We start from the raw sequence: 24,498 nt of genomic DNA, 5'->3' as shown, positions 1-24,498 counted from the left end.
CATAATTATAAAATAGAAACTTGCAAACAACATACAAAAAGGTACATTTGTTGGCACAAATTTTTGTTTTATGGTTTGTGGACAATTCATTCATGGATAGGCACAATCCGCTCGAATTTTATTGCATAACATCAACCGCCGTTGACATTTCCAAAGCCAAAAACGCCGTGCCGCAGCCCTACCGTGTCCTTATCCACACTGTGTGACCTTTGTGAAATTTAAGTTAGCTTTTGAACGAAGTTATCACATAAACACAAATCCTTGCCAGTTCTAGTCCAAGTCATGGTAATAAGGAACAACTTTTATTTAACCATTATATCTTTCAATTTTTTAAACAAATTTTTTCGCGAATGCATGGCGTTAATATATAAGGAAGGTGCATTTTCGTATTTCCCAAAAGTTCCAAAACAAAAGTTGTTCCTTGTCCATGACTTGAACCAGTATATACAGGGTTGTGTTTCTTTTGATATACATAAGTGTTTTAATATTTTGTAAAGCAGGGGTTTCGATTTTTCTTTCTGATTTCGGCAGCCATGCGGACGCTCCTGGGCATCTTGTCGTGACACGAAGCAAGTCGGACGGGCATCTGGTGGCTTATATTGGCTGCACGAGCCGCGTCAAAGTCACAATCTCGAGGAGTCCAGCACAGAGATGTGCCGCCACATTTGCACGACATCTCTCGACAAATCTGGAATTAATTTGTAAAAAGTGAGCATGGCCATAAATAGATAACGGTAAAACGGGGTGAATAGATATCAAAGGTGGAATAGACAAGAAAATGGGATGAATGCGGCCTCATCTAGTTATTTAAGAGATTGACGTGTAAAAGAGTTACATTGTAACCTATTTGCAAAATAAATATCATTTATCATTTTATAGATGTCAGAACTTTTCTTCAATCTTCTATATCTATTCACCCCTCGAATTCTATTCACCCCGTTTTACGGTAATATGAACTTCAGTTCAGCATGAGTTAAATTTAGGTATGAGTAAGATGATTGCTGAATAAATCAATTATATTTGTTCTGGACTAAGAAATCATGTCGTGACTACACTGGAAGATGGGACTAGTGGGAGCCAGTCGAAATCATCCCCTACCAAATTCCTGCTATTATTTAAAGCAAATTAGTATTGGTAATAAGATAAAATATGATATGCAGAAAGCTCTGCATAGAGACGAGTGGAAGAAGGGTAGGCCTTTGTCCTGCAAAGATAAGATAAAGTAACGTAAAAAATGTTCAGTTTATATCAGCACCGGAGTGTGATTTGTTTGCAATGAGATGGATAGATGTGAGTCGTAAATTTTTGAGATTTTGTAAGAGGATGGATGTTAGGTAATAAAAATTAATATTATGTATTTTGTAAAGATGTGTTTATGTTTGTGTTTATGTTTAATTACTATTTAGTTTTTTTTTATTTTTAATTGTATCTTAACTTTAACTATTCTATTGGCTGTATAACGTATTGGCGTAAGCTGTAATGTTATATATGTAAATTTGTAAATAAATATATACTGACCGAAGCAAGGTACTCGTCTCGGCAAGCGTCAGGCCAGTCGCAGGTCCAGTTGGTGGGCGGTACGCACGGGATGGAAGGCTGCTGGAAGCACGTGCAGGGGTGCTGGCTGCACGTCGGACAGCAACACTGCTGGCACATCGTGTATACCTGGGAGCCAGGGGGATGTCACAGCGGTTATTAGTGCTGTCAAATATGTGTAGGAAGAAACTGGACAATCAAATTTGACATTTACCCATCACTACATAGTATAAAACAACGCAACGGATTTTGATTCGGTTTCTTCAATAGATAGTGATTCAAGAGGAAGGTTTATATGTATATATGCATAATACCTATATCACCATTGCACCCCTGCGAAGCTGGGGCGGGTCGCTAGTAATTTATAAAATAGAATTCAAAACAAACAAAAATTTAAACTACATCACCTCATCATCTTTCATCATCAAAACAATAAAATCTTACCAGCCAGATTGCCCGAGCGATTTCGTTTCTAATGTAAGGCAAACAGTTGACTAGAAGGCAGTTCTCAAACTTGGTCAGCTCAGGTATACCCATGTTCTTCTCCACTCCTGAAGGCCCCAGAACTATCTGGAAATTAATATTCCAATAAATAAATAAGGATAAGTAAATAAAATGACAATTAAAATACAAAATATTTAGGCACGTAGTTTAAACGAGTGTAAATTAATTAATTAATATGACACTGGCCTTTATACCCTTTTACATAAGAGCCATTTCACTACCGATGGCGACACTTGAAACGCCAGAGGCGTTACAAGTGCGTTGCCGGCTTTTTATTTTTGGGTTTAGGAATTTAAGGGTTTTTGGGGGATTGCGAAGATCGGGAAGAGGGGAATTGGGCCTCCGAAATCTGTAGTATAATATAATTTACTTCGCTCGCAAAGAACTGGCAGTCAGGAGCGCATGTTCCAAGACTGTCGACGTAGGCGCACTGGTTGATCTTCCTGCCTTGCAACGCCTTAACCACGTTGATCGTGTTGCGGGCGATTGCGTACGCGCCGGCGAGGCACGCGGTCGCGCTGGCGCATCCCTTCGCCGCACAGACCGCCTCATTACTGCTCATTATGCAGGACGTTACGCATTCAATCTGGAATTGTGGTACAAATTTTGTTCCTGACTAGGTTCTAAGGAGAAATATACTTAAAAAAACTGTTTTCTTAATTATTTCAATAGTATATAATAATAGTAGAATAGTACTTATAGATCTAGTCGTAAGTAAATAGTATGATATTTTGTAATTTTTCCAATTTGACCGAGATAGCTCGTGTTTAGTATTATTGGAGTACTTATCCTCTTATTTACATTAGTCTCATATAACTTCAACCACAGAAACTGAGTCTTACATATACTAAACTAGCACCAAATAAAAAGAGCTGATTCATACAAAAATTTAAGAAAATCAATCTTAAGCAACAAATGAAGCATCACCAATACCTGTTCTTGCGTCATATGGCAGGGATGCACAGCGGCTGAGAGTACAGGCACCATAGTGGCTGGTGAGGCGCCCCCTATCACTGGGACCTTGACGGCTTCGGGCGGGACCTTAATGAAGTCAGCTAGCACTGTGTTGGCCCTCACACAGTTCAGCTCGACACACCCGAGGAGTGTCCGAGGGTTGTAGTTGCCACGGAGACGCTGGATCTCACCCACTAGAGGCACCATGCTATCCACTGGTTCTGTTGCTACTATTGTAAATGCCTGATGGAGTGGTATTAATGTTTTATAGTGTAAATTTTTATTTTATTATAGTTAGGAGATAAAATCATTAACCGTCTGCTCATTAATGGAATCTAAGGTGTTGTTTGAAGTAAAACAAAATTAAGATAACAAGTACTATTTCGAAGTATTTTTTTAAGGGAGGAAAATCATTCAATCACCCAAGGCAGGAGAAGCCTGCATAGGGTGAGGTGAGAGGAAGTGTTAGACTCTTACAGACAAAAAACTACCCCGTTCCCACTCCTACATTTAGTAGCACCTGTAACCTGCTTACAGACGGCAGAACCGTTTGCTCAAACACAGTACTAAGCATTTTAAGCCATCAAGTATTACATGTATACATCGAAATCACTTGGTTTTTAATTTAATTTTACTTCAAACAACACCATAGATCTATTAAGGCAAGCTTTTACAGGCCCGCATCGTACGTATCGCACGCATCGCACGCATTCCGTATGACGTCAATACGCATCGCATGTAGACATTGCTGTTAATGCAGTGCGTGCGATGCGGATCAGTGAACGCAGTTGTACGAGTTTCTACACAAGACAAACTAAAATCTGTTGCGTGCGATGCGCGCCTGTAGACGCGTAGGCCTCCGGTAACCTCACTCACACAACGAAACACAACGCAAGCGTTGTTTCACGTCGGTTTTCTGTGAGGCCGTGGTATCACTCCGGTCGAGCCGGCCCATTCGTGCCGAAGCATGGCTCTCCCACACTTTAATTAAAAACTATTGATAGAAATACAATGAACTAACCGACGGGCAAGTGTTGCATATTTGTAAAGCTATTTCAGTAATGACGGGTGCACTCTGTTCGAATGTGTCCACTGTGTTCCGTGCCACTAGCACTACTACCTTCGCACCCTGAAATCACGAACGAACACACGGAATTACAAAACCATTCTAAACTGACCCTTCAATACGCAGAAAGACTATATACATCAAGACCATGATACACTGGTTTTGTGTAACTTGATGTGATTGTGTAACTTAATTACTTAAGCTTCGTCACATAAAATAAACATTACTTTTTTATGTGTGTCAAAGTATACTTAACGGAATTGAAAGAGAAGGACATAGGTTTATTAACAAGGGTAATACCGTGGGTAAAAGCTTTAGATGTAGGAGGTAAATAAGTAACATGTAATTGATATTACACAATATCTATAGATTTTCTTTGTATAGTATTGTAAACTTGTAAAGGGTGATTATTATGATATGTGTACTACGTCTGCATAATAATTGATAACCTACCGTCGCAGGCGTTTATGGGCGGAGACTACGTATGTAGCAGTGCTACGAAAAAATACTACGAAAAATTGCTACGGCGGCGTAGTAATACTGCGAAGCTGATACGAGTATACTGCTGAATTGAAAAGTTCCATAGGTCTCTAATTACTTAATTAGTTCAATATGTCTACTTTGTAACCAGTTCATTTATTTCTTATTCATTTAGAATTTTCGTCTTCTTAAAATCCACCCAGGATATGTTTAAAGGGCGGATGGGGGCAAAATTATATTGAATATATTACTTACTTCAAGTGCATCGCATAGCATATGTTTCCCGGAGAACGAAGTCACCTTACTCTTAGTGTCTACGTGACTAAGTTCCATAGCAAACCCACAGGTGGGACACATGTCGTACAAAGCTATCTCGTCTATTAAAGGGCACTGCTTCAGTAGTAGGGCTAGAGGTTGACCTACAAATATATAAAAAATGTTATTAAAATTTCAAATCTTACCGCCGTATTTAGAGTCATTTAATAGTGAGTCAATCAATGGTTACTTAACATTCTCTTTAGCAAATGTTTTCGATACAAAATTGTTACTAAGGAATAGTTTAAGTAATCATTAAATGTTTCTGAGTGCGACAGTAAGTAGATTAAGTAAAAACTTTAAGGTTAAAATCATAATTATTCAACTATATTATAACAGAATATGAGTAGAAATAATAGGCGAAGTTGACTTTTTTTTTCTATAAACCCTTTGATTTGTGGAAACTGCTGATGACCCTATACTTTCGATGATCCTTCTCAGAGTAACCAATAAGAAATGCCAGCAACACCCACATAGCTAAGTTGTAATAAATCAAACGTACAAAAATGCGATTATGTAGTCTACATGCGCGAAGAGTACGAATTGTATGAAGCTAACCAGTGCATCCAGCGGCCCCGCAGATAGTGACTTTCATCCCGGCAGGACAGGTACTGTACTGTCTCCTCACATGTCTACGGTTACTAAACACCCTACCGTAACACATTCCATTGTATCCCCCCAACAGAAACTGCCGCCTACAGCCACGGCATCCTTTCAATAACGGTCTCCAAATTGGCATATTTTTTTTAATAATTTTAAATTAATATATTTTATATAAATTTATCAGCACTTCACATGACTTGAATTTTTCAATTTTGATTTTGAAGTATGTTTTTTTCATTTTCATCCAAAGAGAATAAATCTTTGTCTTAAATCTGTTTTGATTCTGTGTTTATGGTTAGTAGCGAGTGTTGGGCGGACGCAACAGCAAAGAAGAATCATTGATTTTTCAATAACGGTCTCCAAATTGGCATATTTTTTCTGTAATAATTTTAAATTAATATATTTTATATAAATTTATCAGCACTTTACATGACTTGAATTTTTCAATTTTGATTTTGAAGTATGTTTTTTTCATTTTCATCCAAAGAGAATAAATCTTTGTCTTAAATCTGTTTTGATTCTGTGTTTATGGTTCATAATAGACGGACGCAAAGAAGAATCGTTGATTTTTTTAAATTGCATTGAAATTATGTAATGTGTTCCTACTTACTAAAGTTCAAAATAAAATAATGAATAATGTTATTTATAATCCTTGTTTACTTTTATAAAAATTGTGAGTGTATTTGCTACAATCAAATCCTACCTAGATAAAATTCAAAATTTAATATAGCAGTAGATTCAACAGTAAGGTATAGTTGTAGTTAGATTACCGTAGCTACCCCCACTATTTTCAAAATAATGACACGGGTAGCCGACGGGCGTCAATTTTACGTACGTGTAATTGTTAGTTACAGTTAGCATTCGTGTTACGGTGACACTATGTTTAGCTTTACGTAACAGATCGGAGATAAGACAATCGGCGAAAAGGTTTGTATCGTTGATAGACATTTAATCACTACTTTTTACATGCATACACCTGAACTACACCCTGAATAAATAATGTGCAAAGATACAATCAGCAATGTAGCACTCTGTATAGTAATCGCGCTTTCAGTAACCAGTTGACAACATTCGGATTCATTCGTATTATAGTGCACAAACGACTACCTCCTAACACTTTTTAGACAATGTTTTCAAATGTTAAGAATTACTTTTATGCAGACGCGAACGAAAATCTTAATGTACGCCAAATATTTAAACCTATCTACTTTATGTTATCGTTTTTTGGTCTCTTCCCCTATAGCATTAAGTTCAATAATAACAAACGTGGTTTAACTATAATCAAGAAGTCGATTTACATAAATTCCTTATGTTCAGTCTCGTACATACTTCTTCTGTTCACGTTCGGCGCGCTGCACATGCGGTACGTGCTGGACTCTTTCGGAGACACGGAGATGACAAGAGAGCTACTGACTCAACTGAACTATAACGTGGAAATGGCTACCTTCTTACTATTCTGCGCAGCTGCATACTTCTGTGCGTTTAAAAACAGAAACACGTACGTGAAAATAATTAACAAAATAGCTAACAACACCGATACTACAAGTATGGAAGGTAACTTGAAGAGGCTCCGTTTTCAAACGAACATGGCCTTAGTCTACCTGATGCTGGTAACGTTACTCCAGATAGCTGTGAACTGGACACGGGACGATTCAACATGGAAGGCGTTACTAGTACATATGACGTTCCTACTGCCGCAAATGATACAGTTCACGGTGTTAGCGTTTTACTACGTTCTCATCTTAATGCTGGTCGTGTTACTCAAGAATATTAGGTTTCATATAGAGAACCTATCGATGGCGAAGACAATAGTGATGGATCATTACGCGAAGTCCGAGGACAAAGTTTTGACACTCCAGTACGTGGAGTCTTTATACGAAATAGCTTTTGAAATTAAGAAAGATATTAATGATGCGTTCCAAATGCCGTTTTTGTTTACCACTGTGCAATGTTTCCACACGATGGTAAGCGAGTCTCACATTATATACCACGGCTTAGTTGTCCAGAAGGACTTTTCGCAGCACAACATTGTAAACTGTTCAGTTTGGGTCGTTTATCAAATTTTCAAATTGTATATCATGTCCAGGTCAGGGCATTTGTTGAAACACGAGGCAAGTATTGAGCTGACTATGCAAAAGTAATTTTAATGGATAACCGATGTTAATGTCGATAACTTTTGTGTTAATTTACAGGTTAGTAAAATAGGACAAGCATTACATAGTATACCCACAGCGAAACACGATATACGCTTGTTATTGGAGGTAAAGTAACTTGCATTCCTTGACTTAATTTAAAATAGCCATAGATATCAAATATATTTCTAATACTTTTTAAAATCTCACACACTCGACGAAGAACAGCTTTAGTAATGCACAGCTCGAGTACCTATATATCGAAAAGAGGGAACCCATCCATAGCACGCACCTTTCCATAAAAAAAAACATAGCTTAGCTGAGTCTGTTTCTACCAGTGCAAAGCTATACGTACAAGCTAAGCAATGAATATGATTGGTGGAAGCCAAAGGAATTCACAGCAACGTAGCACATTTCTGGTGAAAACACTTAATAGTCCAGTCAAATTAGACCAAAATATTAGGGTGAAATTACATAAATTCGCAACAAGCTGAATTTTGGTACAATTGTTCAAAACACGATTATAAACAATAGCTGAAAGTTCCCCATCATTCCCGTGTGTGGAAAAAAAATTATTCAAGGTCAAATGTCAAAAAAATGAGTTTTTCGCGATTTTCAGCAAAACGGTAAGTTTTATCAGAAAAATAAAATAAAATAAAATAAACGTGTGCATTTTATGACAATTACAACTGTTACAACTTTTTACACTGCGATATCTCCGAAACGGTGTCTCGTGAGAAAAAAAGTATTGATATATTTTTTATAGATATGTAGGGTATAGCTAAGGTACATTATAATAACAAACATTTATACGCATAAATAAACAAACATAAACATATCATTTACACTCATACATACATAAATAAATATAAACATTTACATACATACAAATACACAAATACATATACATACAAACCTACATACTACATACATTACATTCACATTCTTACCATACATACTACTTTATAACTTTATTTCATCTATACACGGCCTTATGCCTGCGCACGTATGTACACGCCCTTAGCTATACCTACACACCGTCCGGCCGCTAGCGGAGCCCTGGCGCCCGCGTTGACAACATGCTCGGGACACTTCGGGAGTTCGCGGAGCCGTTCGGCACGCGGCGCGGCCGCCGCCTCCACCCCGCGCTTCACTCGCGCCCCTCGCTCGCCCACGTCAGTGACGTCAGTCCGCCTCGGCTAGCGATCGCGCGCGCATCGAAAACTTACTCTCGCGTTAACTTTATATAATTTCGTTGATCTCACTACTAATACTGTATATTTTATTATTTTATCAATATAGACAATTTAAAGTTAGTGTCTAGTATTTTATTTATCTCCAAATACTAATAAACACTACAGATAATTTAATGATCAACAATTTTTTTAGTCTCAGGTATTTTTCTGATAAAACTTACCGTTTTGCTGAAAATCGCGAAAAACTCATTTTTTTGACATTTAAACTTAAATAACTTTTTTTCCACACACGGGAATGATGGGGAACTTTCAAATATTGTTTAAAATCGTGTTTTGAACAATTGTACCGAAATTCAGCTTGTTGCGAATTTATGTAGCACCGAATGTCTAATTTGACCGGACTATAAGCACTTTTTAAAAGATTTTCTTTTGCTAAATTTTCAGATACAGCATTTTTCATCGTTAATTTTATTCCACGGTGATAGTATAACTGCGTATGGACTATTTACATTGGATGCCGCACTTCTATCAAGGGTTTGTGTTGTCATGATGTTATTAGGACTACTTGAGTAGATACTAATGTAATTGGTAGGAAATACTCTACACCGCGGAACTCACCACGGAATTAAGTACCCTAAGGGCGAATCCAGAACACTACGTTGCGGCTTCGCTTCGCAAAAACGACGTCAAACCGCAATGCGATGCGATGTCGCAACGCAAAAATTTCATCGGATACGACAAGACGCTAACCATCGGTTCAGTTCCTAGTGAGACATGGACCGCACTACGCGTGTTTTACTTCTGCTTGCGTTAAGACGTACTTATTAAGAAAAAGAAACAGACATTTCCACGATACGTTCTGCGGCGTCGTAGATTTTTGCGATGCGTCGCCGCAACGCAGTGTTGTGGATTCGCCCTAAGTACTTAGGTTGATTCATTCGAGCCGGCCAATCAGTATCCTTAGTATGAGTTTGCTTTACGTTTAAAGTAATCCAAACAAGAGCGCAATTGGCCGGATCGAATGGATCAACCAATCAGAGCGCCGACCGCGTTCTAATTTCGATATCGTTGAACGTAAAACAAACCCGTACTAAGCCCTAAGATCATATAAACAATGAAATACCCAGTGTTCACCAGTCGTGTTAAGAATTTCATGTAACAGGGAATGGGTCTATTCTATTGCCACATTACTCCGTATTATTTCTGCGATTTAAAAAATATCGAAAATTACCTTTATACCAGGAGAAATAAGTAAAATAATATCCAGCAATAATATAATAGAACATCTAACCCAGTAGTGGCACTTACGGCTACTCCATCAATTTTGAACTCAGAATTTAAATTGTTTTTTTTTTTTTATACTACTTACTACTATATTATATTTTTTTTCTTCTAACAGATTGTTGCCGCGTCAGCTATGTACTTAACCATTGTGGTGCAGTTCGACAAGAAATGAAGTTTCAATTCAATAATGAACAGAGTTGCAACTAGTCAAGTAATGAAGAAGTTACCCAATATTTACCCATATTCAGTACCTAATGAACAGAGTACCAACGGATTTAAGTTGAAACTTCTTTCCGTCACATTTTTTTATGTTATTTACCCTCAAACTATCAATATTAGGTACTTTAGGTTTTTACTTTACTACTGCAAATTAATGTTTAAAATGTAGGTACTAGAGAAATTAACATCAACGTTAATGAAAATTAGACACTAAATATTATACAATAAAATAAATATACAAGTATATTTGGGGGTAACTTAATTGATCTACAATACCTAATACCTATTAGCTTAAAACTGTTAACTAACTTTGTCAGGAGCGATGAAGCCATAACAAAAAAGCGCCTCTAGCGGAACGACTATGCCTTTATTTAATTTCCGTACTAGTACCGCTAGAAGCGCTTCTGTCGCGAGCGACGAGGAACATGTAACACAAAATAAAATGTTGTAAAATCTACTTAAATACTATGTAAATAAGTAAATACCATGAAAGTAAATACCTTATACAATGAAAACTTGTGATATATATCTATACAATGATAAATGTGTACACATTTGTAACAAAATAAACAATCATTAATAAATCTTCTAACAAGAATAAGAATTTTGTGTTTATTTACCAAAAAACATTTTAATCATTATTAATTGTATGTAAACATGTAAACGAAATAATAATTGAGAAGAAATATGTATTACCTCATTAAATGACTGTGCAGTGGAGTTTGTATACGGACTAGTGATTCATAATTCGCGGCTTCAAGAATGCATTTGCACACCGGAAATAACTGAAATACTACATTTTTATCTATTCTAAACAAAACCACTACCTGTGCTACGGCGCTAGTAGTGTCCTATAAGATTGCGAGATTACAAAAATATTTTTAGGCATCATCTGTTTCAAAGTTGCCAGTCTAAATAATTATCCCAGAAATGGGGAATTATCACCACCTGTTACACTGTCGGATTTCTAAATACAAACCGACTTCATCGATTGACAATAATTTGTAATAAAGACATTATAAAATACGGAAAAGAAATCATATTTCATAATACAATTATTTCAGAGTGATTTAGTGGATGGTATTGAATATGGATACTAGTCTCAATCGACAAATAGTCTAAAAATAATATTGGCGATTATGCGTGCAAACGCTATCGGAATTAATTCCTGAGCAGAGTTCATATTTTGATTCTGGATTATACTCATTGTGTGGTCACCTTGTAATTTAGATCTAATAGTAACTTCAATATCGACATGGTTTAGTTTCTTCAGATGAAATGTTTATTCATAAAATTATATTGCTTAAACTTTATAGTAAATATATTAATAACTAAAAAAAATACTAGTAACTGTTCTTTTTATTTTCAAATTATAAAAAAGTATTATTTTGTACCCTGTCATTTTGGTTGGTTGCTCAGGGACAGGGAGTTATTTATTTTTACTCTGACAACCGGTAAATATAATAATTTCAATACCTATTCTCGTTGAAGCAGCTTAGAGCAATTTTCCTTGGTTAGTATAACTTTCTGGAAGAAAATACATTGAAATAGTTCATAAATAAGTATCTAATCGTTTGTTTTAATATTTTCAGTGTTGTCTTGTAAACAAATACTTCAGAAGAGTTCGTTGACAAAATGGTAAGTCGAAAAAAGATCTCCAATATGACTTTTATTGTAATCCAGTTACAATTAGCATTTAAATCATTCTAGTTCGATATTTATTTAATGGTTTCACGTATCGAACTGAGTTTATTATGAAAATAAGCACCGGAATCTGCCGCGCCGGATACCGGCATGTGGTGTAGCCATTTTGAGAGCGGCGGCCGCCATGTCACAGAAGTGAACACTAGATCACGAAGTTGATAAACCCGTGAAATTTTAATTGATTTAGTGCATTGAAATACTGTTTTTGCGATCGGAGCTATTGAGAAATATTTTTGAAGAATTCAAGTCTAGTTTTAGTAGGATCTAAAGTAACTTTATGGTCTCGTGGGAGTGGTGATACCAATACGATCTTGTGATAGCTATCATGTATGTTCTTAGGACTGGGGTACGTTTTTCAATAAGACAAAAGACTTCATAAACATCTTGAGTTAGTCTACTAGTACTTAGCCACGTCACAATGCAATGTGACTTCGTTATTTGACAGCTTTTAACTAGGCTACGATAATTGCATTGCATAGTGGCTCTGTTTTGAAAGTGGTTTAAGGTTGTTTATTTTTGCTTAGATGGACGGAAATGTAGTGCATCCTCACCCGGGAGTGGTGCCGGGTGGCATCCCAGGCGTGGTACACGGCATGGCGGTGCATGGTGCAGGTCCTGATGGCGAGCATGCTCCTCACGGACCGCGCCGCCGCTACCAAAACAGGCCCAAGCCTCCAAGCAACTTGGAGCGCTTGCCTCTGGATGAAGCTGCTAAACGGGTTAGTTCTAGTATGAATATTATAATTGATATACAATAGATCTATTGTTAAAAATGGGTAGATTTTTTACTAAATGGGGGGTACTACTTTTTATTCATACTAAAGCACCCTAAAATTACTTATGATATAACTTATGATTGATCCACACATTACTTCTTTGTTCTTTACATTTGTTGACATGCCTTGGGGTCAGTGACATGCAGCTGTCAAAGATGTTGGTATTTTATAGATCAGCTGTTTCTTAGTAGTGGGTGTATTAGGTTCACAGGAGATGTAATAGGTAATAGGTTCTACAGGAAGATTTAAATATTTTATTTCACATGTCATTCCAATGATTATTCTATATTATTTTTTTCTACCTTCAACCCAAGTTTTAAACTTTTAATGATTTTTATTTTTCATGACTGGATTTCATAATAAGATTAAATAAATTAATGTGATTCTCACATGGCATTCCCAATATTACTTTCATAAAAATTAAAATTGTTCTACACATTGAACACTGTGGTGACTGACGTTAGCGGAGGATTTGCCTTCAACAGTTTTCTATTGGCAGTCAAAGACTTAAAATAAAATTAAATATAGAGAAATTACATTTTGAGTTAGTCAACAAGTTGTTTAATCATGTACGTAACAATGCAATAGATTAGTAACTTGATTGAAAGCTAATAATTGGGCTGCAATAATTACATTGCATAACTGCACTGATTGTTTAGAAAGCAACTTGAATTGTTTATTTTTACCCGACTGCGCCAGAAGGAGGGTTATGTTTTTCGAGAGTATGTATGTATAATTGTTTGGCACGCTCTACAGCTTAAACGCCTTGATGGATTTTGGCTTGAGAGGAGTCCTTAGATTCGTATTTACTGTGAGAGTGACACTGGATATATCAAAATAATAAAAAAATGAAAATGGCGGATTTTTGGCGCCAAATTCGAATATTGCCCACTCCCTAGCCTGAACGACTTGATGGATTTCAGCTTGATGGGAGTCATTTGATTCGTATTTACTGTAAGAGTGGCACTAGATAAATCAAAATATAATAAATAATAAAAGAAAATAAAATAATTGAGAAAGCCAGCCGTAACTAAGTCTTCAGAATGGGTCCTGACTGCTTAGCAGGTCGGGATTTTTAGTTTTTTAAATTACCTTTTTTTGCATCATAATTTATAGTTCGTGTCTATAAAATTCAAGTTATTTTACAGGAAATGGAATCTCTTCCGTTGAAGACACCTGTGTCTGTGCTTCAAGAACTACTTGCTCGTCGAGGAACTGTGCCCAAATATGAACTGGTGCAGATTGAGGGCATGATTCACGAACCCACCTTCCGCTACCGTGTGACAGTCGCTGATCTTGTTGGTAAGGGCATGAAAGTATGTACTTAACTTGATATGCATTTACGACCATGTAATAACAGATGTAATTACAGCTATGGGTACGGGACGCTCTAAGAAGGAAGCTAAGCATTCCGCAGCTAAGGCTCTACTCGACAAACTTACCGGAGCTGCTCCTGCTGATCAGTCTACTAATGGCAATGTGCCTGAGACGTAAGTACTTTAATGCAATTATAACATTTACTATACTTAATTAATTATTATGTTATTGGCTTACCCACATAACTGTTTGATGAGAAACTCAACTAGTTTAATCATTCATAATTTTGTTACTTTTTTATAATTAATATAATAAAATGCAATTACAAATGTTTACAGTGGAACTGTGGTGTCGTCATTTGAAGATAAATTGATGGGCAATCCCGTTGGATGGCTGCAAGAGCTGTGCATGTCTAGATTCTGGCCGCCACCTTCTTACCATGCTGAGAACGATGATAATGTTAATAGGCGTAAGTTGACTATTTCTATTTCTATATGTTTACAGTTTCTTTTTTTTAAATATACTTTTTAAATAAATACTTTTGTTGTTACTGTAGGTTTGCCGCATGAACGCCAGTTCACCATTGTGTGCACTCTGCTGAAGCGTCGTGAAGTGGGAACTGGCAAGTCTAAGAAACTTGCTAAGCGTCAGGCTGCTTACAAGATGTGGCAAGCTCTGCAGGACAACCCACCAGAATCATTCCAACCCGAGGAAGAGGTATATTTTTGTCCCAATTTGATTGAATAAATACAAGTGCCTTGTATAATATACATATTAACTACCAAAGTTACTGATTTGTGCCAAAGAAATAACATGATTGTGAATAATAATTGCATTTACTAAATATTTTTTGACTGTTGTATACACTTATATTTTTTTTTATTAAAGATTGTTATTTTTTTACCTGATATATTTATTAACAGATCCCTAAAATAACATCAGCCATGTGAGTGGCTCTTTTGTATCATTCCCTGAGAGGTTTGCACTTGGCCAGGTGTTTTACTATCTTTCGGTCGGCATCTGCAGGCATGAATGGACAGAAGGGCCACTCGCGTTAAAAGTGACTATCTGATTTAATATTTCGTGTTGTGTTCTAGGGCGGAGTCGCGGCCCGTTATGCCGACTTGAAAGATAGTAAAATCTCCACTTTGACTACAAGTCACAGCCACAAGGTGTCGCAGTTTCACAAACATCTCAAACAATCTGTTGGCCCTAACCTGGCCAAGTTGCAGGTATGCTATACTTTGGATTACTATGCATGAATTTAAAATTATGAAATGGAATGAATATTGTATTGTGTGCACGAATTTTTTTAATATTTGATGTGTGGTGATTGGAATATTGGGGATAAGAAAATTTTGTGGTTATAATTGTTAATTAATATTTTTTCTGTAACAGGTAACACCTCTTAACAACAAGGACTTCAACTTTGTGCAATTCTTGCAAGAAATTGCATCTGAGCAATCATTTGAAGTTACTTATGTGGATATTGAAGAAAAGTCCATGATTGGTCGTTGCCAGTGCCTTGTCCAGCTATCCACATTGCCAGTGGCTGTTTGCTATGGCTCAGGACTTACTAGCAAGGATGCGCAGTCATCTGCAGCCCAGAATGCTTTGGAGTATCTGAAGATTATGACTAAAAAGTGAATGTCTCACTATCTTGCGACATCAACGCCACTTGCTTGGTGAACCTCATCACGCATATTAATTTTAATAAGTTATTTGAACAAATAACTTCTTGTGATGGACACCTGGCTTTTAAGCTGGTGATTGATGTCGTTAGGTTTTGAGCCTATACTTATCTTTATCACCACTTCCCATTTGAATATGGCATTATGCCTGTGTGCCAATAGCACTTCGGGCTATGCTTTATAACTGGCATGTTTGCAGTATCTTACTTGTGATTCTTTTCACCAATTTTTTATTTCAATTTGCTCCTCTTCTTCATCTTATCTTTGCATTCTTTTTTTCTTATTAATAATCTTTAAGTTTATTTTTAATCCTTATTCTACCATCGGCAAGTGACTTTTCACTTGTACTATTACTGCCAACGTGCGAGGATAAATGGCATAGCCCGTAAATTTAAATGAAACAAAGTATGGAGTGGTTACATAACAAATACAAGCTATACTTTGCATAGAATTAGTGTAATTTTCCCAGCGTGGAAATTACTTAAAAAAAATATAAAAAAATACAAAAAAAATATAAAATAATAAAATGTAAAAAAAAATACGTGTGGATATTTCCAGTTTAATATTCAGCATTATTTAGGCATGATTTTTGCATTCATATTAATAAAATGTATACTTATCAAACAAAAGTTGAAGTCTTAGCTTTTAATGTATATTATAATCATGGCATAGCCAGTCATATTTTTTCATTTTGTTAAACCAGATATATACTTATTTACATAAAAATTAGTTAAGTGTCGTGTGTTTAAGCAGTTATTTAACATGCTGAGCATTAAACGGAAAAAAATATTCTCAGCTAGTAATGTCTTGTTGACGAACTGCCCGACCTTTGCTTTGTACCAAGCTCCAACATTGCGGTTAACTTGAACCTAAAATGAATTGTTTTGAAACGCAAGGGTTGGAATTTGTGGATGAATCATGTGAGGCAGGATTGCAGAGTGATTTTATTTGAATTTGAACCAGTGATTCTAGGTTTTCTTTTGAATACAAGATGGTTAACTTTGCAGGGAAGCTGAGAACTACGTGCTAGAGTGAATTTATCACTGGAATTAGTGGTTGCGAAGTTAGGATCCCTTGCCTGTGAAAATGGGCATTATTTTAATGCAAAGTATAGAGGTTGTAACATTTCTAACTGTACAGTGTCGTCGTCGGTGCTTTGCCTTGTATGCCAGGCAATGACGAGGATCCTGCACGCACCCAGTTTCTTTTAAATTGAATGGTGTGAGTTCAACCTGCCCTTGTAAAACATCGCACTGTTCAAGTTAGAAAAGACTATTCGAGTAAAGGATTGGAGTTCCGTTCAACCAAGACCAACTAAATAAAATTGAAATGTCCGAGCGTCGTGGCATTTAACGTAATGTATTATTTTTATGTTTAGTGAGTCTTGGTTTTACATGTTCTTGTGATTAATCTCAAGATTTAAAGTAATTATAGATTATTGTCAACTTTATGACATTATCACACTTCTCACCTATTTATGTGAAACAGTTTTTTTGAAACTATAATAGACTAACTTTAATTTTTGCTATGAATTATTTCTGCGCTAATTTAAATAAATTTGATGTTGCTTATATCCAAATTTGTATTGTTATTGTAAACCCCTTCACCTACTTTTGTATGGAGCTAAACATACAGTCGGACTTAAAAAATCATATTAAACTTGTAAAATACCCTTGCAGCCGGGGCTGGAAGTCGATGTTCACACAAACATCAGAAAATCGGATTCCTTACTAAATTCTAACAGAAAGAGGGCACAATTGAATTCGATTAGTTACTATGTACGATACGATTACTATTAAAATTTGAGGCAGCCAATTTTTTTATCTTTGGGCGGCTGCCACTTCTACTACTTTTTAACCCCTACTGGCGTCGCAAATGACTTTCCCAACACTTCATGATGGAACTCGGCTTTTTGGGGTTGGTACTCGAGTTAAAATCTTGAGGGTCCTTTAACTGGATTTTTTTCTGATTTCCATTCCATGGTACTCACGTAACGTGGCAAACAAGATATACATAATCGTAACATTAATCTTGTACTTGTTTTCTGTATAATTACTCTCATATTATTATATAAGTTGAAGACAACGCGCTACTTAAATAATCCTGTTTGTGTTGGATAATGCATTTATCGAGGAAAGATATAAAAGCCACGCTACGGTCAATAGGAGGCTTGGATTTAAATAAAACAACAGACACCTCTTCAAACATTTACATTTATTTTGTATCATTTTTTTGGTCTAAATTTATCTTTTTGACTGAATCTAAACTTTCCTAATTTGGCATGTCTCGACATAATATTCTTGTATGAGAAATTGCTGTTGTTGCTATAATTTTTCCGCATCACTGTGTACGATTTAGTAGGACTTATATTCAAAGACATATTAGATTCACAATCGTCGTCTTCTTGAGATAAGACCCATGTCTCAATTTCTTTTGAGGGAGTTAGATCAGAACCTGTGTTATCGTCGAATATACTCTCATTGCATTCCTCATAATTATTTGTAAAATCATGAAGCTGCGATGTAAGCATTTCATTTCTGCCACAGGCTACCAAATCCCCTTCAGGCGAATAAGAAATCTCATCACAGAATTCTGGCGGTGGAGGAACTATCTCAGGTCCATCGTCAGCTACACATTGCAAAAGTTTTTTAGGATTAAACATAGACTGATCTATATTGCAGACCTTAGGTTCTAGGTCTATTTTTGGGGATACATATTCATTTATAGGTTCTAAATCCAGTTCGACATTTTGCGTCAACTCACTTTTATTTAATGTCTCGAGTTTTTTTGTAGCTTCTACAATCAAGTTCATTTTAGGCGTTTGTAATAAATCTTTTTGAACTTCTGTTTTGTTTTCTACGATAGTATCAGGTATACTAGCATGCAATTTGTGTAGATCGGATATCTTAAATGGTTTTCTACTTTTAATTTTAGGTGAACTGTTGTATCTAGGTCTAATGATGTTTGAACAACTTGGCGTTGGTGGTATAGTTGTATTTGTCCTGGAAGACACAAAATAGCCGATAAGTTATCAAATTCTAGAAGCATGGACTCCTTATTTAAATTACAAACTAATAACAAGTTAGTGGACGCCCAAAAGTTTCGCAAAAGTACTCCCAATTAAATCTACGTATAAAAAAATGTTTTAAAACTTACGATAATTTCTTGCTATATTTTTGTAAAATATTTTGAATTTTATTTTCACCAACAGAAGCATTTCCAGAATCTGTTTGTCTTATATCTTTGCTTGAATTTTCGCATTTATCCTTTGCCTCTAAATGTTCAGAATGATTGGACGATAGTATCTCATTCGTGTTATCGTTTAATACATTTTTAGTATTATTAGGAAGAGTTTCATTAGTATTTGTACTTCTCACATGACTGTTTACAACCTCATTCACACTACCCTCTCTGGGAAGCATAGCTGAACTATCAGTTGACGTTGAAAAATGTATAGGTGGAAAGATTACTTTAGGTGTATCATTTCTTTCATTATTATACGTGGATATAAGTCCATTATCCTCTCTTGTAGTATTATTTGATCTTAGAACCTCAATCATTTCAATGTTCTTATTGGATCTTTGATCATAATCATTAGAATTAAAACAATCATTCTTACGGGACACTATCGCCGTTATGTCTACATCCATTTTCATCTTTTTGATAACTTGCATACTATATTCTGGAGTTTGCTTTGTGCAAACGTCTATCTTACTCGCAACGTAAGTGAATCTTTGAACGAATTTAGTTTTTCTTTGATCTGTTTCTATAGTTTTTGAGAAATAATTTGATGTGCTTTGAGCGGAAGAAGGTGGTAAGAAAAAAGTAGGCGCAGTTGAAGCACGATTACTCTGTCTACAATCTATCCCTATCGGATCAGAAGATATATCAGGAGCAAATTCTTCTCTATTTAGAACATCAGTAGTTAATGTATCATTATTTGATACAAGTTGATTAATATTTAGTGGAACTATTTGTCTAAGGGGCTCGTCAACGTTATCTTCAACTCTTTCAGTGTCATTATTTTGTGTAGTTAAGTCACTTTCCTTTACTTCTAAACTCTCATCTATAGTGGAATACCTTGTTTTATTTGTATCAATACATTGAATATTTTCAGTTGTAGGACTGATTAATTGTTCATCAAGGTGCTCATTACCATTTTCTATGAGTTGTATGTCATTTTGGTTCCTTTTACCCATTTCATTAAAATTTTCTTCTGTATCATTCTTACTTTCTATAACTTCCATGAAATTATCTTTTACTTCATGGCATTTATCGATAGGCTTTATCGTTTCGTCATCTAACACTATGGTGCTTTTGTCACTAAAATCGGTCAATTGTTCTATATTTGTATTATAATCAGCAAATTCATGGTTATCATCAACTTTCTTATTCCTTTCAGATACATCTTTTTCGTTTGTTCCATCATTATCATCTTGGTAGCATGTAATGTTATTTGTACCACGAACTTGACTGTTTTGTACATTTGTACTATCTGTCGGGCCTAATATTTCTTTAATTTCATATGTAGCATGTCCTACATGTTCAGTTTCATGTCCTACATCTTCATGTTGTACAGTTTTTGGTAATTCTTCAACCAGAAGAGTTTGATTTAGTTCTGTATCATCCGGTAATTCGGTCTGTGGATCATCTAATATTGTCAAAATCTCAACATTTTTATCAGGTATTGTAGTTTTTGTTTTGGTCAAATATTTTTGTATTTGGCTCTTTATAGTGTCTGAAAACCCATTGTCTTTTTGTGGAACCTCGATCACGTCTTCATTGTCACTTAAACTTAGTTTCCTTTCTAACAAATCTATGAAATTATAATTCGATTTTGTGGTCACAGGTTTACGTTTTCTTAAGGGACCGGTAGAGTAATTAGTAGATTTCGTAGTGGAATATAAGTTAGTCATAGTGTTAAGACTGTGTGTTGTCGATTTGTTAAAAGTTGGCGTATTGATATTAGTACGAAAACGTGCATTGCTGTTGTTAGGATTTGGTTTGCCTTTATTCATTTCGTTTTCAATTTCATTGAGGATACTGTCTATTTTTCCTTCATCTATAAACTCATCACTATCCATTTCTTCGGGACACATATTAAGAACTGACGTAGAATGTTGTGTATCATCCTGTCTTCTATTCCCAACGTCGTTACAATTCGAATTACTTGGTTCTGAGTGCCCGAAATTTATATTATTTGTGCTCTTTTTATTGGTATTCATCTGAACATTTTGATTTACATTTTTAGACGCTGTTTCAAACGATTGTTTGAGATATTTGAAACTTTCAATCATAGCACTTTCACGTTTCTTCTTTTCTTTCGACTTTTCGATGGCATCAGTATTTTTTCTTTTACGTTCTTTAAATGTATCCGTTATGCACGTTTGGCGTTCTGTAACTTTTTTATTAGTTGCTGAATTCTTTTGACTGTTATTCTTTTGTGTATTTGTCCCTCCCAGAAAGGGTTCTAAATCGTTGAACAAATATTCTGCTTGAGCGTCAATGCCCACTGAAAAAAAAATCAACAAAAAATAAATTTCTCTCAAATTAATAATAAACATCAGTATTAAATGTAGTATAATTACTCACCAAAGGAGGAGCTCACGCAATGAGCAAATATTTTGTGTTCAAAATTGTGTTTGCGCCTTATTTCATGACTAATAATGCCATCGAAAACGCTTATTAAGTCCTTGTCCCTGTATAGTGATAATTTTAAAATAATTTAATATAGCTGTATAGATCAATATAAAAACAGATCATAATATTGTCTTACTTGAAAGTAGCCAACAGCAACAGATGATTGTTTGAATCACCCACAATGATGTAACTTTTATGATTTTCTCCTGCCGTCAAATTCCCCATGTTCTCAGCCAAGTAAGCTTGGTTGATGAGCAAGAGCTGGAGGGTAACGGTCTTCTCATCTACTGGTACCATTGTCAGTTGGTACTTTGGCAGCAAACTAATTTGTTTGCGAAGAACATTGCCTGCTGGGGCTCCTTTGTTCATTATCTATAAAAAAACGAGATTACTTAGCATCAATATCATCTATTTGAACTACTCATATATTAATGTCTCTTACCCGTTCCAAATCCCTTGGATGGCTTTCTTCCAGCAGAATGAAGTTGACCTTACCAGCAGTTGCGAGTAATGTACTGAAAGTCGGTCCAATGCCCTTCAGTTGCTTGCTTACATATGGCGAGTTTTCCCAAAGATGTGCTGTTATACACTTCGCAAGTAGTATCGAGTTCAGAATAGCTGAGTAGAACATCGGCTGTTGAGCTACTAGGTCTGGGCGGGTGACGTATGTTACTAGACCTATAGAAAGAAACAATAATGGACAACAGTGCCCTTAGTACAAGTTTGCTTTATTTTGAACGAAAACTAAACAAGACCGCGTTCGGCGCTGTGATTGGTTGGGTCTTTTGCACCGGCCAATCAGAGTGCCCAATGCAGTCATGTTTCGATTTCGTTAAATGTAAAACAAACTCGTACTAAGGGTACAGAACATTGATTATTCAAGTATTGATCCTGGTTCACAGACTGTGGTTGGAAAAATATGGGTAGTGAGTACATAATTAATGGCTTCTGAAGCATTGGAATAGGGCTATAAACTACAATTACCATAAGTATCTATTTATGATGACGTCGGGGTTACTTTCCTTCACAACTTTTTCGTAAAATGTGTCATATCTACTTGATTACAAATTTAAACCCTTACATTTACAAACTCTCTCAGCAATTCTTATAATTTTCATAGCCTCTTGATTGAGAGACGGATCGGGAATCGGTAGACAACCGAGGACGGCTTGAATGATGCTGTTAATAATAAATAGCAATATTTATTTCCACCAATAAATTCGAAGTAAAATATTTGCGTGGGACGGCATCCTTATGTTTGTCATTATTGCAATGCATCTTCAATGTTGCGAAAGATTTAATATTGGCCTTGTCAACCGAATAGCATAGGTTAGGTATCGTACCTATAGTTATGAATTTGCCTTCAGGCGTTGTCAATGAATAATAAAATTAGAAAATTTTGAAGTAAATCATGAATTTTTGGCGTCATTATATGTTTTTATGTGTATGCAATAAAACTGCAATCAATAATTTCTAAAGCTGCATAGGGTGCGCCACCGTCTGTTTTGTGGTTATTCGTGTTGATTACCTATTACTTATCATTGGTCGTTTATTTCAAATGAATAAAATAATTCTTAGTGCCTAGTTTTATAATCAAAACATATCTGTGTTATTACATTGATTTAAGCACTAAAAATAAAATAATGACGAGAGTTAGATTTACGACTTTATGTGCAAAACGATACAGATGAAAATTCCTTAAAGTAAAACTATAAGTAGGTATCGGGCCTTATGTTAAGAATATTCACTCACCAATTAAGTTTCATCTGCCGTGTGCTGATTTTGCCTTTCATAGGAAACCGTATAGTGGCTGCCGCTTGGTTCCTATTGAGAAGGTTCAAACATCTTCGTTCGTCCACTCGAAGATGCATGTCAGCTAATTCGTGGCTCTCACAAATTAATGTTAAAAGACGCTCTAAAGTTTCTGAACCTTCAACCTGAAGGAAAGGGAAGCAAAAGGAAAAGATATAGCTGTAAATAATCAAAAAGTTCTTGTATTTTATAGGGCTTCATTATAATTCTTGTTATTGTCAAAAAAAGAATTGGATAGGTACTTAGTAGAAGAGAAATCGTTAACAGAGCGTATAATAAGACTCTTATTATTACGTAAGTTGCCTACTTGTTAACGAAACTAGTTGAGGATAGGGATTCCTATACCCACAAACTAAAGACTCAATTAGCATAATAGGCGAAAAGTGGTAATTGTATTTAATACCCAATCAGGAACTGTAGCTATGTAGGTATCTAATTATAGCTGTAGATTACCACCACTAGCCTTCACCCAAGCCACAACCCTTCCAATTGGATGAAGAACTATAGAACCACAGTTCATAGTCAATCCTCTTCAAAAACAACGATAAATAGAGAAGGTTAAACTTATTGACATTAACCATGGCTAACACCAGACCCAGCTAGCATAATTAATTCCACTGCTAGTAGCCACACGAGATCTTGACTTTTCCACGCGTTTTTTACTCGTCCGCTAAACCTAAGTTAGTTAGCCTTTAGCAAAAAGTACTCATCACATTACAGGTACTACTTCATTATTCTTCAATTAAGCTCAAGAACTCATTTCGACCTTTACAAAAAGGTCAATAATTAAACTTACACATGATGGCACTTCCAGTACTGAACTTTACAGTATGCAGGTAGTTACCTAGATAATAATTTTGTGTATGTTTACCCTAACAAGGTACAATTACTGTGGGTTCTGGCCAACATGATTTGATTGGAAATCAATGGAGACCTCGAATTAAACTTTAATCTTTTATGTAGATACAAAGAGTAAAAATTACCAATTATAATGCAATAACGTAGGTGGATTACTACTTAAATTAGTACTGAGCATTCAATTTGTCTATTAAAATAAAGTTTCGTTACATCCTTGATCCTTTAGGGAAAGTTTAAAGACATTGTGTTTTTTTAGGGGAAAATCAACTAATGACTTCTCCCGCCTTGATTATGGCGAGACAGTGTTAGATTCTTACTGTGTAAAAACTAACCCGTTCCTACGCCCACTCCTGCTTAGAACCAGAGCCCGTTTGGTTGTCCGCAGCTCCAGAAATATACTATCATTACTAA

At 35.8% G+C, this 24,498-nt stretch overlaps 4 protein-coding genes across 11 annotated transcripts in view; 2 read left to right on the top strand and 2 right to left on the bottom strand.

Annotated features, from left to right (window-relative positions):
- Window positions 1–46: 46 nt before the first annotated feature.
- On the bottom strand, window positions 47–11,135 carry LOC118269324 (malate dehydrogenase, mitochondrial). Of its 3 annotated transcripts, XM_050704372.1 has the most exons (9): window positions 10,986–11,111; window positions 5,414–5,550; window positions 4,796–4,959; window positions 4,016–4,123; window positions 2,974–3,237; window positions 2,411–2,626; window positions 1,981–2,106; window positions 1,519–1,665; window positions 47–688 (listed from the first exon to the last, which is right to left on the bottom strand). In XM_050704372.1, the coding sequence occupies exons 1-9, from the start codon at window positions 10,988–10,990 to the stop codon at window positions 482–484; spliced, it is 1,374 nt and encodes a 457-aa protein (XP_050560329.1). In that variant the 5' UTR covers window positions 10,991–11,111; the 3' UTR covers window positions 47–481. The 3 variants fall into 3 exon arrangements, with proteins under 3 accessions (XP_050560329.1, XP_035440273.1, XP_035440272.1); XM_035584380.2 differs by lacking the exon at window positions 5,414–5,550 and having other exon boundaries at window positions 10,986–11,135; XM_035584379.2 differs by lacking the exon at window positions 10,986–11,111 and having other exon boundaries at window positions 5,414–5,693.
- Window positions 6,208–10,379, top strand: LOC118269326 (uncharacterized). Its single transcript, XM_035584384.2, has 4 exons — window positions 6,208–7,569; window positions 7,651–7,719; window positions 9,231–9,320; window positions 10,186–10,379. Exons 1-4 carry the CDS (start codon window positions 6,586–6,588, stop codon window positions 10,240–10,242), a joined length of 1,200 nt encoding a protein of 399 aa, XP_035440277.2. The 5' UTR covers window positions 6,208–6,585; the 3' UTR covers window positions 10,243–10,379.
- Window positions 11,136–11,684: 549 nt separating the features above from the next.
- LOC118269071 (interferon-inducible double-stranded RNA-dependent protein kinase activator A homolog) lies at window positions 11,685–17,356 on the top strand. 6 transcript variants are annotated; one of them, XM_050704342.1, is made up of 9 exons: window positions 11,685–11,802; window positions 11,882–11,927; window positions 12,518–12,712; window positions 13,918–14,071; window positions 14,142–14,259; window positions 14,425–14,555; window positions 14,643–14,803; window positions 15,184–15,318; window positions 15,485–17,356. In XM_050704342.1, exons 2-9 carry the CDS (start codon window positions 11,925–11,927, stop codon window positions 15,731–15,733), a joined length of 1,146 nt encoding a protein of 381 aa, XP_050560299.1. In that variant the 5' UTR covers window positions 11,685–11,802; window positions 11,882–11,924; the 3' UTR covers window positions 15,734–17,356. The 6 variants fall into 6 exon arrangements, with proteins under 6 accessions (XP_050560299.1, XP_035439883.1, XP_050560309.1 ...); XM_035583990.2 differs by having other exon boundaries at window positions 14,130–14,259; XM_035583987.2 differs by lacking the exons at window positions 11,685–11,802; window positions 11,882–11,927 and adding an exon at window positions 12,117–12,339 and having other exon boundaries at window positions 14,130–14,259.
- Window positions 17,357–17,959: 603 nt separating this feature from the next.
- Window positions 17,960–24,498, bottom strand: part of LOC118269035 (uncharacterized) — a 36,588-nt gene continuing 30,049 nt past the window's right edge. Inside the window, exons 16-22 of the mRNA XM_050699488.1 lie at window positions 23,170–23,354; window positions 22,499–22,596; window positions 21,860–22,095; window positions 21,554–21,789; window positions 21,370–21,476; window positions 18,934–21,289; window positions 17,960–18,779 (exon numbers count right to left, since the gene is read on the bottom strand). Coding sequence (XP_050555445.1) covers window positions 18,002–18,779; window positions 18,934–21,289; window positions 21,370–21,476; window positions 21,554–21,789; window positions 21,860–22,095; window positions 22,499–22,596; window positions 23,170–23,354 — 3,996 coding nt within the window. The 3' untranslated portion in view covers window positions 17,960–18,001. The remainder of the gene's footprint in view (window positions 18,780–18,933; window positions 21,290–21,369; window positions 21,477–21,553; window positions 21,790–21,859; window positions 22,096–22,498; window positions 22,597–23,169; window positions 23,355–24,498) is intronic.

Source organism: Spodoptera frugiperda, chromosome 2 (assembly GCF_023101765.2).
Source record: "Spodoptera frugiperda isolate SF20-4 chromosome 2, AGI-APGP_CSIRO_Sfru_2.0, whole genome shotgun sequence".
NCBI classification, from domain to species: domain Eukaryota; kingdom Metazoa; phylum Arthropoda; class Insecta; order Lepidoptera; family Noctuidae; genus Spodoptera; species Spodoptera frugiperda.
The sequence above is the reverse complement of the archived record's forward strand: the minus strand, read 5'-3'. Positions and strand labels throughout refer to the sequence as shown.